Source organism: Chanodichthys erythropterus, chromosome 13 (genome assembly GCF_024489055.1).
Source record: "Chanodichthys erythropterus isolate Z2021 chromosome 13, ASM2448905v1, whole genome shotgun sequence".
NCBI lineage: Eukaryota > Metazoa > Chordata > Actinopteri > Cypriniformes > Xenocyprididae > Chanodichthys > Chanodichthys erythropterus.
Window position 1 is genome coordinate 51,314,037 of NC_090233.1, and position 13,805 is coordinate 51,327,841.

A 13,805-nucleotide genomic window follows, 5' to 3' on the forward strand; every position below is an offset into this window, starting at 1 on the left:
TCTTTATGTATGAGTGTTTGTTTGTGTGTGTGTGCATTTTCATGTGTTTGTGTGTTTTCATGTATGTATGTATATGTGTGTATATGTGTTTATTTTGGATGTCAAAATGCTTCCCCATTTTGCATCATCATGCACACAAGTTTACCACTCATCTCTGACTCAACCAATGATGTGAGTAGGGGACGGGACTTTCTGTTTGGTGACCAATAGCAATCAGGGGCGGAGCAAAAGGTGCAGTAGGAGTGTTTGGAAAAACAGTCATAAATTATGCTATAATGGTGCAGAAAATATCACCATTCTGCAGTTATGTGTGCATGTGCACATTTCTGTGCCAAAGGCTTCAACTTGAGGGTAGTTGGTGAAATGTGTCCAAAGTTTGGACTGCTAGTGTATGTTGCAGAATTTTTGGTGCATATTAACAGATAGAATGAGAATATGCCCAATTTACTGACCATTTGAAGTTTCAATCTCAGCCGTCCCCATCGTCTCTGTAAAGCCGTCTCTGGATGAGAATGCCAGTACGGGTAATCTGGTCATTTGTGACACACACACAAACACACACACACATACACACTCAGGGAAAGAAAGGGGCCATGTTGTGTGCACTCTAATCCCCTTTGACAGCAGAATGGTACGGTCCCATAATCCTCTGCCTGTTGCCGTGGTAGCGTTGAGAGGGTTTTGGATGGTAGCTACGACTTCGGCCCAAAGCAAACCAAAGATTCCCGCAGTCAGAGAGCCGTCCACGCGCGGACACTTCTCTTTCCGTCAGCTCACAGGAGAGGGGTAGGTGTGTGTGTGTGTCAGATATACAGATTGTAGTTTCCTTAGTTCCTGTAGTTGCATGAATGGCGTAATGATGTAACATGCATGTGTTATAAGAGGTTGAAGAGTCTGTGTGCGCGTGCCGACACTGCGGGACAGATTATAACACTCACCTGTCCTGTCATCGCCAGCATATGATTACGGCCCTTCCGGCTTGGATTCGGTGACAGATCGTATGCATGAGCACAGAGCTGCAGAAGAGGCACTTTTAGGCCTAGTTCGGATGACGCTTAACAAAACGTAGTGTTTTAAAGTGATTCGGCCCGGCCAGATGTGGGAGTTTGGTGCCAACTGGTGCCGACAGACTAAATTTGCAATAGCAAAACGTAAGAGATGCATGCTGACAGATAAAGCTCTCAGTGTCAATGCATTTGATGCATGTGCTATAGAAGAAAACCAGCGGCAGGCAGGCCAATCCATTAAGGTGCTTTTTAAAGAAGTGATCCAGTTACCCGTTTCAGTAGTCCACGGGGATTACAGCAATGTGCTTATAGCCAACGCAGGCCGGCGTATGGGGTCGAACCGCCTTAGCGCAGCCACAGGCTTGATGAAATACGGCTTAAACCCAAGGTTCGGTTTCAGATGGGTTTATTTGAGTCTTAAAGGTGCAGCTGTATAGGATGTTAGCTTTAGCCACCAGCAGGCCTGATATGAGGCAGTTTAACTTGTAATGTCAGTATGAATGCTCTCACACGACCCCATGAAATCAGAATGGTAGTTTTGTGGCTTTTTTGTTCATGCATGTTAGCTTTGAAGCTTATATCTATATCCTAGTGTGTTGCTAAAATTTGTTACTTGTCTTTTTTTGTCTAATAAGGAAACTCTGTAGATTGAACTCCTCGGTACAATTCAACCTGTCAATGACTAGCAAGTAGCATGTTGTGGATCATGGCTGAGACATGAACAAAGTCTTTTTTCAATTACATTCTCTATCATTATCTTATATTTAGGGTCTTTTTTGGATCACATAAACACTGAACTCGCGCATGCACACACACACAGACCTGTTCGTAACTTCAATGCAGTGTTTATGAGATTCTTTCAGCCAAAGCCATGCACTGGTAAATTTTGAGATTTTGGGCTATTTCTTTTCTATAACAATCTTCTGTTTATATTATTACACTTTACATCTGTAGATTTCAGTTACAATCCGTATCTGCGAGTATCTGTGTATCTGTAGGCGGTGAGTTTGAGTCAGAAATCTCCACTTCAGCAGCTTTACACACACCAAACTTTACTATCTATATTCTGAAGTGTTCGTTCATATATCATTCACCTGAAATACATTTAACATGTTGAAAATATTTTTTTGGAGTGATAGCGAAATACATAATCCTTTTTGTAAAAATCTTTAATCTATTATATGTCAACAAAAGCTTTATATAATGTTCAGATTGATGTTCTGGAAATGTATGTAAATTACAGCATATTTACATGTAATAACATATTTAAACATAACAATTCAGAAAACGTGTAATATAAAACCGTTGTCTTAAAGGATTTATTCACACAAAAATGAAAATTATCCCATGATTTACTCGCCCTCAAGCCATCCTTGGTGTATATGACTTTCTTTTTTCAGTCAAACACAATCAGAGTTATATTAAAGGTGCCGTAGAACGTCTTTTTAAAAGATGTAATATAAGTCTAAGGTGTCCCCTGAATGTGTCTGTGAAGTTTCAGCTCAAAATACCCCATAGATTTTTTTAAATTAATTTTTTTAACTGCCTATTTTGGGGCATCATTAGAAATGCGCCGATTTAGGGTTGCGGCCCCTTTAAATGCTCACGCTCCCCGGAGTCCCCGCCCACAGAGCTTGCGCTTGCCTTAAACAGTGCATTTACAAAGTTTACACAGCTAATAGAACTCTCAAATGGATCTTTTCAAAGTGTTCGGCATGCATGCGGCATGCATGCGGCGGATTATGTGAGTATTGTATACTGTTATATGGTTTACATTTGATTCTGAATGAATTTGAGGCTGTGCTCCGTGGCTAACGGCTAATGATAAACTGTTGGAGAGATTTATAAAAAATGAAGTTGTCTTTATGAATTATACAGACTGCAAGTGTTTAAAAATGAAAATAGCGACGGCTCTTGTCTCTGTGAATACAGTAAGAAACAATGGTAACCACATTTAACAGTACATTAGCAACATGCTAACAAAACATTTAGAAAGACAGTTTACAAATATCACTAAAAATATCATGATATCATGGATCATGTCAGTTATTGTTGCTCCATCTGCCATTTCTCGCTATTGTTCTTGCTTGCTTACCTAGTCTGATGATTCAGCTGTGCACAGATTCAGACGTTCTGCCCTTGTCTAATGCTTGAACATGAGCTGGCATATGCAAATATTGGGGTCATACATATTAATGATCCCGACTGTTACGTAACAGTCGGTGTTATGTTGAGATTCACCTGTTCTTCGGAGGTCTTTTAAACAAATGAGATTTATATAAGAAGGAGGAAATAATGGAGTTTGAGACTCACTGTATGTCATTTCCATGTACTGAACTCTTGTTATTCAACTATGCCAAGATAAATTCAATTTTTAATTCTAGGGCACCTTTAAAAAATATTCTGCCTCTTCCAAGCTTTATAATGGGAGTGAATGGTGACTGAGATTTTGAAGCCCAAAAAAGCACATCCATCCATCATAAAAGTAATCCATACGACTCCAGAGGGTTAATAAATGCCTTTTGGAGCGAAGTGATGCGTTTTTGTAAGAAAAATATCCATGTGAGTGAATTTTAGGATAATTTTCATTTTTGGGTGAACTAACCCTTTAATCCTTGATTATGATTTGACTTTTTTAACTTTAGTTAGTGTGAAATGTTGCTGGTAGGGACTACAACAAGCTTCTTCCTGGGATGGCGACATCACAAACCCCAAAATTTACATAAAACCCGCCCCCGAAAACACACAACAACACTGTTACTGACGATCTTCATTTTGGCTGCGTGAGATTATCCAGCTTTGTTGTTGTTGTTGAGCTGTTAAAGCTCCAGCCTCTTCTTTGCATTTAAAGGGACACACAAAAACGGTGTGTTTTGGGGCAAATTTGACAAGCTATAATAAATGATCTGTGGTGTATTTTGAGCTGAAACTTCAGACACATTCTGGAGACACCAGAGAATAATATTACATCTTGTGAAAGGGGCATTATAGCTCCCCTCTAATGTACTGCCATTTATCGGATGGGGAATCTATGGAGGTTTTTTTTAACCTATTCTCCTGGAGTGTCTTGTCTACCCAGCGTTTCCCAACTGATAAATATTGCAGCTGCATGTGACTGGCAGTTTAATTAAAAGTGGACGCACAAATCTGTCATTATACGGGTGTTTCAGGGACGTTGGAATGTGAGCCTGGTAAACTGGCTAAATGCCACTCCTGCACTTTTACTTGTTTCCTTCAAACGTCAGATCATTTCATGCATTAAAACTCCATCCGCAAGCTGTGTGTCAGTTCAAACCAAACATAAAAGGCAGATGCTCAAACAACTGTAGAGGAGTTTTAACTCACTCCACAAACATAGACCTTATTTCTTTGTATTTATTAATTTGATTATAATGATACTATTGTCTTCTGCAGAGCTGCTTTACAGCTAAAATTGTATTTGTTTCATAATCGGAAGAACTTTGAAACATTAAAGTAGTCATGAACTGCATCGTTTTATTGTTTTATAATGTTTCCTTGGATGCACTTATAATGTTACTATGCTTATTACATTAAAAATTGTCATAATTTAGAAATTAAAGGTGTTTTTCCTACCCTGTTTCAGCCCTTTGATTTGAACGCTGTTTTAAGGGGCGTGTCTGCTGTGAGACTATTCGTGCAAAGCATTACATTTAGATCTGTGGCATTATATTTAGATCGTGGCATGAAAGGTTGCAGTGATGAACATTGTAGCTGATCACAGACATGTTGTTGAGCTCATGAAAACAGTGATCTTTTCATTGCAACTCAATTTCTGCACACTAACAAATACTTTCATCATAACTATTAGTGCAAACTCATTGTAACTAAGAGATTTGTTGAATAAAACGGGAGTTTTGGCCCGAGTACAGAACTCAGACACTGATAAACTAAAGTGCTGTTTGATTGACAGCTCCAGTGATTGTAAAGGGAGCGTTCTATATATAATTTAATCACCCTTTATTATTTTCATCCTACTAAGAGAAATAATGTGAAGTTGGTCGTTTAGTCACTGGTTTGATTTACTGACACACAAAGATCATCTGACTGTACATGAATCATTGATATCAGATCAGGCATTAGAATGAAACTGACATGTTGTTGCATTACTGTCGAGTCCATATCGTAAAAGTCTGTTTGAACCGAAATGTGTTTGATTTAGCAAAGAATCCACAGTGAAATGTACCGAATACAAATAAATAAAGCTCAACTGAGACATTCACATTGTTTAAAATAAATATCCATATTCCTAGCATTAGGATCCTTTGAAAGGTAATGTTATTTTAGTCCTGTATCGCTCTTCTCTCGTCCTCATCTCACTAACACACCAGTGGGCGGGGCTAATGTTGCAGTGATGAAGTAGGTGTTGATTTCTTCTGCGGAGGCGGAGTTTCACCAATCTAGGTACATGCGGGACGAGTCGTTCGCTGGGACAGGTGTCAATAAAAGCTTTTATTGGACTAACAAGAAAGTTTTCAGTTCTGAAACTTACAGGATATTCTTATAGTATGATGACCTCTTATATGTCAAAAGCTCAAGGAAAATTTGAATTCTCAATTCATGACCCCTTTAATACTGTTATCTTGTTCATTAATGTAAATCAAAAGACCTTCATCAGACATCAACATATGATTATTGATTATTATAAGCCATATATTAGATTGTCGACATTTGTGCAATTGTGAAACTTTCCCTTCACTACAGAATTATTATATTTTTTGCATTTTAAATAAATGATAATGTTCATTTTGATATATTCTCCATTTTCTTTGAGTTTAGGAAGGGAGGTGCTAATTAGATCCCTAATGACAATAAAAAAGAAGTCTTCACTCAGTTCTGCTTGATTAATTCATTTTGGTTATTCAGGCGTCCACAGGTGACAGATTTCAGCTGTATGTGGACTAGCGTGTGATAAGCCTTCAATTAGAGCTAATGAAGGTTTTTATGCTGCTGATCATGAACGGTTTAAGCAGATTTATCATTTTGCATTCCTGTGTTTGCTTTTCACTGTCGCTTACATTGTGTATTACATATTCTTATGAAATCTCATTGCTAATACTTAACTTGCAGCCTTTAGAGAGATCTACAGATGCATTTTAACTTTGATTATAATTATTTATGAAAATATATAATGCCTTATTATGTACATTATGAATACCTTTACAATGCATTATACATAAAGGCTTTAAGTAAACTCTAAAAAATGCTGGGTTAAAAACAACCAAAGTTGGTTTGAAAATGGACAAACCCAGTGGTTGGGTTAAATGTTTGCCAAACCTGCTGATCAGTTTCATTTAACCCAACTAGTATTTACAAATTGCTATATGTCTGACTTAAAATGAACCCAAAATAAGTTGGAAATTAAAAATCAGACACATAATTACTAGAGACAACAGTAATAATCAAAAGGTGAACATTTATTAATAAGCAATTTAATAAATGTTTGTTTTTAATTAAACTTATTAATAAATGTTTATTTATCAAACATTAGTAAATGTTAATTTCCAACATATTTTGTTCATTTTAAGCAAGAAATAATTTTTAAACAACCCAGCAGGTTGGGCAAACATTTAACCCATTCACTGGGTTAAAACCCAATCCCTGGGTTTGTTCATTTTCAACCCAACTTGGGTTGTTTTTAACCCAGCATTTTTTATTTTTAACCCAGCATTTTTCACATACTATACATTATTGCAACTGTCTGAAACGCAATGATTTCTAGAAAGCCCCTCCTTCTGAAAAACTTAGAGTGTTCTGATTGGCCAGCAGACCCAGTGCATTGTGATTAGCTAAACACCTCAAACATGTCGGAAATGTAACGCTCCATTATCATAACCGTGAGCTTCAGCTTGTAAACACAGTTTATAATAATATAACTGGTTTTACCGTATCAGTTCGAGCCCGAGTCGGATTCTGAAAATGTGTATAATCAAGCCGATTTGAACCAACTTTGCAAGAACGACTTGATCAGAACGTTTCAGTCTTTGTATACAGCCGGCGTTGACTATACAGTACAACTGATGAGCATTGTGACTTTACAGATCTTACACATGCACAAACAGACACATTATCCTCGTTATGGATCTGTTTCAGTAGACGTCATGAATATAACTTACATAGCTTCTTACATTTGGTCTGTTGGCCAGTGAGTGAGAGTGTGATATGCTAATGAGTCTGAATGCTGACATAGCTAACGAACGACTCTCGGTCCCGGCTGTGCTGCGTTGGCTCTTTGATCCTGTTACCAGGTCGTGGCTTTGGCCACAGTGGAATAGTTCCACTTAGAGCATAAGTAGGTATGGCCACTAAAATTAGCCACTAAGGCATTTGACCCTTGAACCTCTGAGTAAAGACGAGCTGAGACCAAATGTCATCTTTTCCCATGACTGATGTTCAAACAAAAAAAAAAATAGTTAAATGGCCTGTAAGTAGAAAGACAAATCTCATGAAAACTGTGAAGAAATGTCAGTATTTTTGTTTTTGAATATGCAGTTTCACTCAGAAATAGGTCACATTTTGGACCTACAAAGAATTGCATGTCATGTCATGCTTTACTATTTTCATAACAAACTATTGACTTGGATAAAAAACATGTCCCCCCTTTGTCATTATTGAAAAATGTATTTATTTATTTAAATGATAAAGTACAGTTGTAAGTATATATCATGGTAATGTTTTTTTCATGCATTTATTTATTTATTTGTTTGTTTTAATCCCAAATTCATTGTACTTTATCTGAGCAGGAGAATTTGATATTTTTGATCCAGGGGTTTGTAATCAGTATATGATTTTCAATGTTAAATTCTTAACATGGTGTAGCATGACCCTCTGCTGCTGCATGTTTGGTTGCAGTTTATAAGTGTTGCACCTTTTTTTTCAAATGCAGGTTGCATTTGAAACCCCGCCCACAGTAGTAGATGAGGCCCCAGTTAAGGGGGAGGAGACTCCTGCACAGGGGGAGGAGTCCGAAACAGATGTAAAGCCCGAACAGGGCACAAGCTCCACCCACCAGGAAGAGCAGACCACAGAAGAGCGTCTTCAGTTGCTGGTAAGAGTAACATGATCACAGGCATCAGATAGTCTATATGCACAGATTTTGCACTCTAAGTAACAACCAACCAACAAAAATGCCACAGTACCTGAATTCATGGGAACCTGGGACAAATAAATGAATGAGAAATAAATATGCACAGGATTTCCACATTCATGGAACACCTGGAATTATAGGGGAATATTTAGAGCTGTCGATTTAACATGCTAATTAGATTAATTAAGTACGGTAAAAAAAAATAACACGTTAAAATTATTAACGCATTTGAAGCACTTGCCCCGCCCCCAGACCTATGTAGGTCATCTGACATTTCATACAGTTGATTGATGGTGAATATAAGGCAGGATTAATAAATGTAATATAATAACTCACTGCGTGATGAAGCCTATAGAATGCAGTTAGAATGACCCTAAAATACAAGATATGGGGCCAAAATGCCCCAGTTTGAATTTGAGTCTTGTTTACATCGTATGATATATATCGAAGCTATATCACACGAGTGCTATTTTTGTCCCGAAGTGCAAATGCGACACTAATTTTATACAACAGTTCAATAAATAAGAAGTGAATATTGTGTTATTTTAGACACAGTATTTTCTGTTTTTGCTCAATTTTGCCAACAAAAATAAAAAGACAACTGTTCATCTCCAAGCAGTGAGTATTGAACAAATCGAGTGATCAAATGATTCAATGGAATATTCATAAAGAGAATCATTTACTAGCCGTTTAAATGAATTGAATGAATCAATGACTTAATCATTAAGACATTATACTAGCAGTTTTAGTTTCTTATTTAGAGTATAATTTAATTTAAAATATAATATCATATTTCCATATTAATTATTAAAATATATAAAAAAGAAAACATTAAAAGTATAGCTAATAACTCAGTCATCATTGACTAAACCTCATGATCCAAAAGTTTGTGCAATAAATTCTATGTTGAATCAAATACATTTTTTATTTCTGAAGCTACTTTTTTTTGTAATTTGATGCTTTACAAAATGAATTTAAATGATCTTTTGGGGGTCATTTCTCAAGCCAAATTTGATATGTAATTAATTATTGATAATTAATCGCCACATCATGTAATTAATTAGATTAAAAATGTGAAAATGTAATTGCTTGGCAGCCCTTATGTGTGTATATATATATATATATATATATATATATATATATATATATATATATATATATATATATATATATATATATATATATATATACACACATATACACACATATACACACATATACACACATAAGGGCTGCCAAGCAATTACATTTTCACATTTTTAATATATATATATATATATATATATATATATATACAAACGCTCAAAAGTTTGGGATCGGTAAGATTTTTAATGTTTTTAAAAGAATTTTCTTCTGCTCACCAAAGGTGCATTTACTTAAATAAAAATGCAGTAAAAACAGTATTATTGTGAAATATTATTACAATTTAAAATAACTGTTTTCTATTTGAATATATTTCACAAAGTAATTTATTCCTGTGATCAAAGCTGAATTTTTAGCATCATTACTCCAGTCTTCAGTGTCACATGATCCTTCAGAAATCATTCTAATATGATGATCTGCTGCTCAAGAAACATTTATTATGTACAACTGTACAAAATATTTGTTGTTATATTTTTTTCAGGATTATTTGATGAATAGAAAGTTCAAAACAACAGTGTTTATTTGAAATCTAATCTTTTGTAACATTATAAATGTCTTTACTGCCACTTTTGATTGATTTAATGCATCCTTGCTGAATAAAAGTATTCATTTCTTTAAATTATTTTCAAAAAAATAAAAATAAAAATTCTTACTGACCCCAAACTTTTTAACGGTAGTGTATAATGCTACAGAAGCTTTGTATTTCAGATAAATGCTGTTCTTTTGAACTTTCTATTCATCAAGGAATCTTGAAAATGTACACAACTGTTTTCAACATTGAAAATAATAACAAATATTTCTTGAGCAGCAGATCAGCATATTAGAATGATTTCTGAAGGATCATGTGACACTGAAGACTGGAGTAATGATGCTGAAAATTCAGCTTTGATCACAGGAATAAATGACTTTGTAAAATATATTCAAATAGAAAACAGTAATTTTAAATTGTAATAATTTTTCACAATATTATTGTTTTTACTTAAATAAATTAAGCCTTGGTGAGCAGACGAAACTTCTTTTAAAAACATTAAAAATCTTACTGATCCCAATATATATACAATGAATTAACAATACTTCTACAGTGTTTATTAATCTTATGTTAATTTCAACATTTATTCATACATTATTAAAATCAAGAGTTGTATGTGTTAACATCAGTTAATGCACTGTGAAATAACATGAACAAACAATGAACAGCTGAAAGTGAAACTCATTTAAAAAAAAATCAATGCTATCCAAATTTAACATGTGTTGAATATATTTATGTTTCTGAACAAACTGTGTGATCTTCCTGCAGGAAAGTGAGTTGGGCAAGAAGAGGAAAGAATGTGAAGTTCTTGAGCATGAGGTCCGGAAGAGACAGAAACGATGTCTCGATTTGGTGAGTGTCATTCTCTTAGTTTAATGTGTACAGTGCATGTGTCCTGTGTGTCAGATTGAAAAACACTCTCTCTCTCTCTCTTTGTGTGTGTGTGTGTGTGTTCACAGGAGAACCAGCTAGTGGACGAGCGCAGCAGAAATGAGCACTTAGTGGAGGAGGCAGAACTCCTCAGGAGAAAGGCTCAGCTGCTTGACCAGGTGAAACACTCACCAGTCGACTTATAAAGTTATTAAAGAGGACCTTTTATGCTTTAGTGTGTAATGTTGCTGTTTGAGCATGAAAAAGTCCCTCCAGCTGGAGTTATTCTCTATATCTATATATAATTCCCACACAAAATAAAGGGGTGGGGCCTGGTTGAGTTAGTTAGAAGTGTGTTGCCATGGTAAGGGGCGGGACATTTCCCAAACAAACTCGAAGCACTTGACCAATCACAACACACTGCTCCAGCCGACCAATCAGAACACATTGAGCTTTTCGGAAGGAGGGGCTTCATAGAGACAGGAACTAAACGAAGCGTTACTGACAGACTGGGAAGTGAGGAACTGAACAATGTAAATATCTGAAAAAAAAATGTTTTTTGAACATTTAAGCATGAACACATGTTCTCATAGAGCCCCAAAACAGCATCAAGAAGGGCATAATAGGTTCTCTTTAACACCTGTTGGCAAAAATGAAGTTTGTTTATGCTCTCTCTGGGTATTTAAAGCCAGTGTAACCATAAAGTGTTTCTGTAGTCTCAGGCTGAAAATGAGGAGCTAAAGGAACAGCTCTGTGTTTTGAGCGCACAGCATAGTTCAGTTTTGGAGGAGAACCAGCGACTCCGTGCAAAGCTGGAGAACCTAGAGCAGGTCCTAAAGGTAACACGCTCATGTCAGAAACATGTTTAATCGGTTTCCCCACAGGTTCGCGTTGCATTCGGTGTGTGATCGGTTTGTGTTTTTGTGTTGTCGCAGCACATGCGAGAGGTCGCCGATCGCAGGCAGCAGCTGGAATTGGAGCATGAACAGGCACTGGCAATCCTCAAGTTCAAACAGGATGAAATCAAGCGGCTTCAGCGGGTCAGTTATTACCGTGTTTCTGCATTTAAGGAACGAGTCTCATGTTTTTGCTTCGTATTCATGAACTCGGATGATCTCTTGACATTGATTCTAAGCGAAATCCCATTCTTGCATATTCAGTTAATGATAGCACTGTACAGTTCTTGTTTATTAAAGGATTAGTTCATTTCACAATTAAAATTTCCTGATAATTTCCTCACCCCCATGCCATCCAAGATGTTCATGTCTTTCTTTCTTCAGTCGAAAAGAAATGAAGGTTTTTGAGGAAAACATTCCAGGATTTTTCTCCATATAGTGGACTTCACTGGGGTTCAACGGGTTGAAGGTCCAAATGTCAGTTTCAGTGCAGCTTCAAAGAGCTCTACATGATCCCAGACGAGAAATAAGAGTCTAATCTAGAGAAACCATCGCCCATTTTCTAAAATAGAATAAAAATAATATACTTTTTAATCACAAATGCTCATCTTGAACTGCTCTGTGATGCTCCACGCATAACGTAATCACGTTGGAAAGGTCACGCGTGACGTACTGATCCAGTGTCTACAAAGCAAACGTGCAAAGACTAAGTCAAATGAACTTTACAAAAAAGGTAAAACAACAATACGAGAAAAAGAGATGGAGTTTTTCGCTCTATGTCACGCGTGACCTTTCCAACATGATTACGTCATGCGTGGAGCATCACAGAGCAGTGCAAGATGAGCATTTGTGGTTAAAAAGTATAGAATTATTATTCTATTTTAGAATTATTATTCTATTTTATTATTCTATTTTATTCTATATTCTATTTAAACTGACATTTGGACCTTCAACCCGTTGAACCCCAGTGAAGTCCACTATATGGAGAAAAATCCTGGAATGTTTTCCTTAATTTCTTTTCGACTGAAGAAAGAAAGACATGAACATCTTGGATGACATGGGGGAGAGTAAATTATCAGGAAATTTTAATTCTAAAAAAAGTGAACTAATCCTTTAATGCATAGGTTAACATGAACTATGAGCATTATATTTTCACAGCATTTATTAACCTTTGTTAATGTTGGTTTATAAAAATACAAACAAATTCAGTGTTTGTTCATGTTAGTTCACAGTGCCCCTGTTATGCTTTTTCAGATATTCCCATTCATGTAGTGTGTAATAGCACTGTTTGTGAATGTAAAAAGTCTGCAAAGATTCAAAGATCAAAGTGCAGATGAATAAAGTTATTGTCTCCCAAAAGAAAGACTCGATTCTGGACTTCCTGAAATGAGTCATCAGTAATTCCAGTCTCACTTCATACTCCAACCTACGTAGGTTTGTAACAAATTTGCATAATGCCAGCCTTTTGTTTTCATTGGCTGCCGGTGAACAATGTCCACTTTGCCCCGCCCTCAAACACTGTAGTAGTATCTGAGACTGGAAGAGTTTGGTTCGTGTTGTTCATGTCGAGAAGACGCTGTTTTCTGCTGCCAAAACAAATCCACTTTGATGCACTTCAAAAGGATGAGATCGCTACTGTAAAATTGACACCATTGTTGCTGTCCAGATCACTGTGTATCAAGTGCTGAAGAAGAGCTGAAATGACATGCTAATTGGCGCTTTGTTTCCGACACACACTGTAAATGGTCGACCAATCACAACAGGCTGAGCCATCTGACCAATCAGAGCAGAGCAGCTCTCAGAAAGGAGGGGTTTAGAGAGACCAAACCATTTCAGACACTTCAGAGAATACTGAGAGTTGATGCTGCAATTGATGTTATGAGAAAATGAAAGTGTTTTTTGACCTTGAATGCATATAAATGCTTAAATAAATGCATGCAAATAAATAATGCATGTAAACCTATTGTAGGAGACCTGAAAACAAATAAGCCTTTAAAATGACATAATAGGGGCAATTTAACTAATGTTAAAAGTACAACTTTTGATTTTAATATTGCATCTTAACATTTACAAAGATTAATATATGCTATAGAAGTATTGATGATTGTTAGTTTGTGCGGTGGAGTTATTAACATTTCAATATGTCACCTGGTTAGACCACAGTGTTTTGTATTAAAATGTGCCTTTGACATTATGCCACAAATGTTGTAAGTAAAGCTAGTCACACTTTAGATTAGGGTCAAATTTTCACTATT

At 36.2% G+C, this 13,805-nt stretch overlaps 1 protein-coding gene across 6 annotated transcripts in view; it reads left to right on the forward strand.

Moving 5' to 3' along the window:
• Nucleotides 1–13,805, forward strand: part of LOC137034028 (RIMS-binding protein 2) — a 141,930-nt gene that overhangs the window by 86,171 nt on the left and 41,954 nt on the right. For all 6 annotated transcript variants that reach the window (XR_010896895.1, XR_010896896.1, XM_067406603.1 and 3 more), the window contains exons 8-12: nt 7,912–8,073; nt 10,553–10,636; nt 10,744–10,833; nt 11,371–11,493; nt 11,590–11,694. Coding sequence is in view for 4 of the 6 variants with exons in the window: in XM_067406603.1 (XP_067262704.1) it covers nt 7,912–8,073; nt 10,553–10,636; nt 10,744–10,833; nt 11,371–11,493; nt 11,590–11,694 (564 nt within the window). In the remaining 2 variants the exon portion in view is untranslated. The remainder of the gene's footprint in view (nt 1–7,911; nt 8,074–10,552; nt 10,637–10,743; nt 10,834–11,370; nt 11,494–11,589; nt 11,695–13,805) is intronic.